This window comes from Plectropomus leopardus, chromosome 13 (genome assembly GCF_026936395.1).
Source record: "Plectropomus leopardus strain MGB_pleo_1.0 chromosome 13, ASM2693639v1, whole genome shotgun sequence".
In the NCBI taxonomy this organism is placed as follows: domain Eukaryota; kingdom Metazoa; phylum Chordata; class Actinopteri; order Perciformes; family Serranidae; genus Plectropomus; species Plectropomus leopardus.
The window spans coordinates 765561-770000 of NC_142188.1; the positions used below are offsets into that span (position 1 = coordinate 765561).

At 32.5% G+C, this 4440-nt stretch overlaps 1 protein-coding gene across 3 annotated transcripts in view; it reads right to left on the reverse strand.

Annotated features, from left to right (window-relative positions):
- Positions 1 to 1338: 1338 nt before the first annotated feature.
- The window catches only part of nfkb2 (nuclear factor of kappa light polypeptide gene enhancer in B-cells 2 (p49/p100)), a 61808-nt gene continuing 58706 nt past the window's right edge, over positions 1339 to 4440 (reverse strand). For all 3 annotated transcript variants that reach the window (XM_088086902.1, XM_088086901.1, XM_088086903.1), the window contains 3 exons: positions 3845 to 4014; positions 3618 to 3729; positions 1339 to 2255 (listed from right to left, as the gene is read on the reverse strand). In XM_088086902.1, the coding sequence (XP_087943028.1) occupies positions 2185 to 2255; positions 3618 to 3729; positions 3845 to 4014 (353 nt within the window). In that variant the 3' untranslated portion in view covers positions 1339 to 2184. The remainder of the gene's footprint in view (positions 2256 to 3617; positions 3730 to 3844; positions 4015 to 4440) is intronic.

Below are 4440 nucleotides of genomic sequence, written 5' to 3' on the forward strand. Positions count from 1 at the left end.
GATGAGTCATTTTTATTCAGAGTTTCAAAATTATTATTATTATTTATTATTATTATTAATTAATTAATTAATTAATTTATTGATTTATTTATTTATTTCCAGCCTGTGTGTTTAAGAGGAGAAAGCGCATGAATACACACTGTCAGTAAAAACACGCAGAGCCTCGAGTGGAAACTTCAGCAGCCTGATTATAATCATGTTTAAAAATAAACTGAAGATTTTTTAGAAGAAAAGATATTCAAGAGGTGCAGATCTTGTTCAACTAAAAATGTTCTTGAATTAAAAATATAAGTAGTCAAAATTACTAAACTCAAAGTCATAAATCTGATTTAATATCTTTATTAATTTAACATCTAAAAAACTTTTAAATTTGTTTTGAGCATCTTATATTTTACATGTAACTGACTTTACTATCTTACATTTTTTAAACATATTTTTAACCTTTTTTTTAATTTAACTGGCTTATTAAGGAATTTTGAAACGGTCAAAATTTTGACATATTTGATCATTTTGAAAAAAACAACAACTGTATTTTGACTGTTTTATAATTTTCATCAACACACTCGAATATATTTCGTGTCTCACAGCCAGTAATTAAAAACCTAATTTTACATTTATTTTGACTCTTTTTAGGTTATCATTTCATCGACTTTCCTGTCACAGAATTTTAAAAATGATGAAAATGTCAAAATTTTGACATCTTTTGTCATTTTTGAAGGCAAAAGAAAAACATTTTCAAACGTGTCTCACAACTTCACAACAAATTATAAATGGCCAAACAACTTCAACAAATGTCCTTTTAAAGTGGTTTTCTGTCTTTTTTTCTCGTGAGCGTCTGGTGTCCAACCACAGTAAAGCATTTGTTACCAAAACAATAGTTTCAGATTAGAAACGAGCTTTAATTTATCTTTTTCAACGTCTAAAAAGACCGAGAATGAAGCAGGGGCAGCAAAATCAAACAGATTTTGACAACAAATGTTTCTTATTTAACTGACTGACTGAAAAGTTAGAAAATTCAAATAGAAAATTAAATAAGAGGTAAAAATAAGGACTTTAAGTTAAAATAGTCATTTTTTTAGTGTCAAATAATTTCGACAAAACCTTTTAGAACTTTTTTAGAATCTTGATGATTTTATCATTTTAAACTAAAAAACTTAAAACTTAAACCTTTATAGTGATTTAGATATAATAATTCAATTCTAATAATTTTGACATAAAATTTTTTAAGTAAAAAGAGAAAACATTGACGATCCAGATGTTGACGTATTTCCTCGTATTTCTTAATTTAGCTTAAAAAAACTTTCTGAATCTTTGAAACAAACACGACTGAAGACGCCGTCAGTTTTACGTTGGGTGAGTATTTTTTATTTTTGTCATTCGTAACATTTTAAACCTTTTTTCTTGAAGTCTGAAAAAACACACGAACAGGTGAGTGACTGATGATGTCATCGCTCTGACTGACAGGTGAGGCGTGCTGCGTTCCAGAGCTGACGGAAAAATCGGAGAATCCCGGTTTCCTGCGAGACGAGGAGGCCGATCGGCTCCAGGTGAGACACACACACACACACACACACACACACACACACACACACACACACACACACACACTGTAAACACAGCACAGACGTCTCTGTTTCATAAACACGACTCGTCTCTGCGCTCGATCTTTATCAATAATCAAACACTCAGCAGATAATTGATAATCGATAATCACTGAAGGGAATTCTCGGTTAAAGTTCGTCCTGGTTTAAACATTTAAGTTAATGAGAAAAAAGAAAACAGCAAAAAAGTGAAAAGCAAAAACAGTTTTACGTCCGTATCATTCGTATTTATTCTGCTGTTTCGATCGTAGTTTCTTTGAATTCATTCATTTCAAACAAGTTTGTTTTTCTTGTTTTGGGGTAAATCTCTTAGATTTTGGCTTCTGTGACGGAAAATGTTGCTGATCTTTGTGTCGCTGTGAACGCAGCCGCCGTCTCCTGCAGGTCAACAAACATTCGAGTCCAAGTCCACCGGAAAAAAAAGCATCAGAGTCTCTGCGGGAGGATTCAAGTCCGCCTGCTGGTTAAAGTCCCGATCTGGGTCCTGGTTCCTGCAGAGTCCAGGTTCCTGCAGAGTCCTGGTTCCTGCAGAGTCCAGGTTCTCCTGCAGGATGAGATGACGGGATTTTTTATTTCCTGCTCGTCACTGATTGGCCACAGGCGGCTCCTCTTCCTCCATTGGCTGGCTGCCGAAGCCGCTGTCAACGGTGGCGTCTGATTGGACAGAAGAAAAAAGTAAAGAGGTGAGTTTGGCTGCAGTTTGAATCAAAAACTTTATTCATGATAACATCAGCAATGCGGCAATGTAAATTACTCATGGTAAAAAAAAATAAATAAATAAAATTAATTTAATAATAAAACTTTATTATAATGTAGCTTAAAAAATGCCAAAAATTAATTTCTGATAATAAAACTTTAAAACTTTTAATATCGCTTTATTTACGGTGCTGAAACTTTTTTCATAATAACACTTATGAATATCATAATTTATTTATAATATAACTTAAAAAATAGTAACGAAAATGTATTTGTAATAATAAATATTAATTTATAATATCACTTTATTTTCAGTAAAAAAAACCACTATATTAATAAATCTTTACTAAATTCATAATGTATCCAGAGTAAAATAATTTCATTATTGCACAGCTGCAAAAATATATTAAAATTCATAACACATGACTTTGATTGTAATATAGATTTATTTACGGTAACATTATTTTATTAATATTAATAGAGATTTATAAAAAATGTTAATTTGTTACCTACATGTATTTCTTGTTAAAGAATTAATTTTGGATAAACCTTTGTTATGATAACAAAAATGTATTATATGATTGTTGCTTTATTAAAAATAAATATTTTCATTCAGAGTAACATAGCTTTGTTTATAATACAGATTTATTTACAGAAATATTATTCTATTAATATTGATACAAATTGATTAATAAAATAAATGTATTTATATAAACATAAACGTATTTATTGTTAAAAAATAGGATAAGCTTTTATTATAGCAACAAAAATGTATTTAAATTATTAACTTTACTAAAATCTAAACATAACTTTTTAACATTTAAACGTTTTAATATTAAAACCATTTAATCAATAATATATTATTTTTAATACAGTATATAAAAAATATAATATATAATATTTATTCATTTCATTCATTTATTCATATTTAATATAACAAATATAATGTTGCTGATGAAAATTCTATTAAATAAATCATTGTTTATATGATTTACTGACTTTTTAATGAAAAAGGCCGAAAAGTTTTTCAGCTTTCGTGTGTTTTTAAAGTCAAATAAGCTTTTTTACAACCTCCATAAATATATGTTGACTGAAGATCACTTTAGATTTTTTGACATTTTTGTCATTTTTCGTGTATTTTGTGTCCTGGCAGCGTTACACTTTGTTAAAGTGAGACAGTTTGTGCCGAATAAAAAGACGGCGTGCACGTGAAGCGACAACATTTCAGAGCAGAGACAAACACGGATGCTTTTTTAAAAAATTTAATTTAATTTAATTTTTTTAATTCAATTATTTCTATTTTATTCCATTTTTGTTTACCTGTGCTGTGTTTGTCGTCTCGCAGCTCGGCGTTCCTCAGCAGTCGGACTCCCTCCGTCAGACCGAGAGACTGAAGAGCGTCAACCAGACCTTCGACCGGACCGCCGCCCAGCTGGACAGAGAGACACACATGAGGGACAGGTGAGGGACAGGTGAGGGACACTGGACAGCACTGTTTGTGTTTGCAGCGTGGATCAGAGCTGCGGCGGTGGCGGCGGCGGCGTTACCTGGTAGTGCTGCAGCAGGTGGTGGCAGGGCGTGGGACTGTCCAGGTACAGGTGAGTCAGCGTCATCATCCCCAGCTGCTCCGCCAGCTTCTTCCAGGGGACGTCTCCGACACTCAGCACCTCCACCAGGCGGGACAGCGTGTCCTCGTCCAGCCCCGGAGCCTCGGTCACTGCGGCGCCGACACACAATCGATTCAGCATTAAAATCAGAGTTCTTTATTTACCGCCGTCACTCTGGTTCCCTCATTAACCCTCTGAAACCTGGAGCGGCGTGCTGCGTTCAGACGCTTTCACAAAGATTCAAACCTCTGAGGAAAGTGATGCCATTTAACGGTTAACTGCCACTAATTTATACATTTCTTTTTTTACATTTTTAAAATATGAAGTCTGAGCAAACTGATGCGTTTTATTTAAAAACATGGAAATACTGAAATGTTGCTCTTCAAATTTCTTTTTATTTCATTTCTTTCTTAAAGTTGCTTGTTTTTTGATTTCAGGTAATTTTCTTGTTCTTTTCACTAATTAATTTTTCTATTTTTATTATATTTTTATATATTTTATTGAACTCTAAGAAAAGTCACGTGATGTCATTCAGA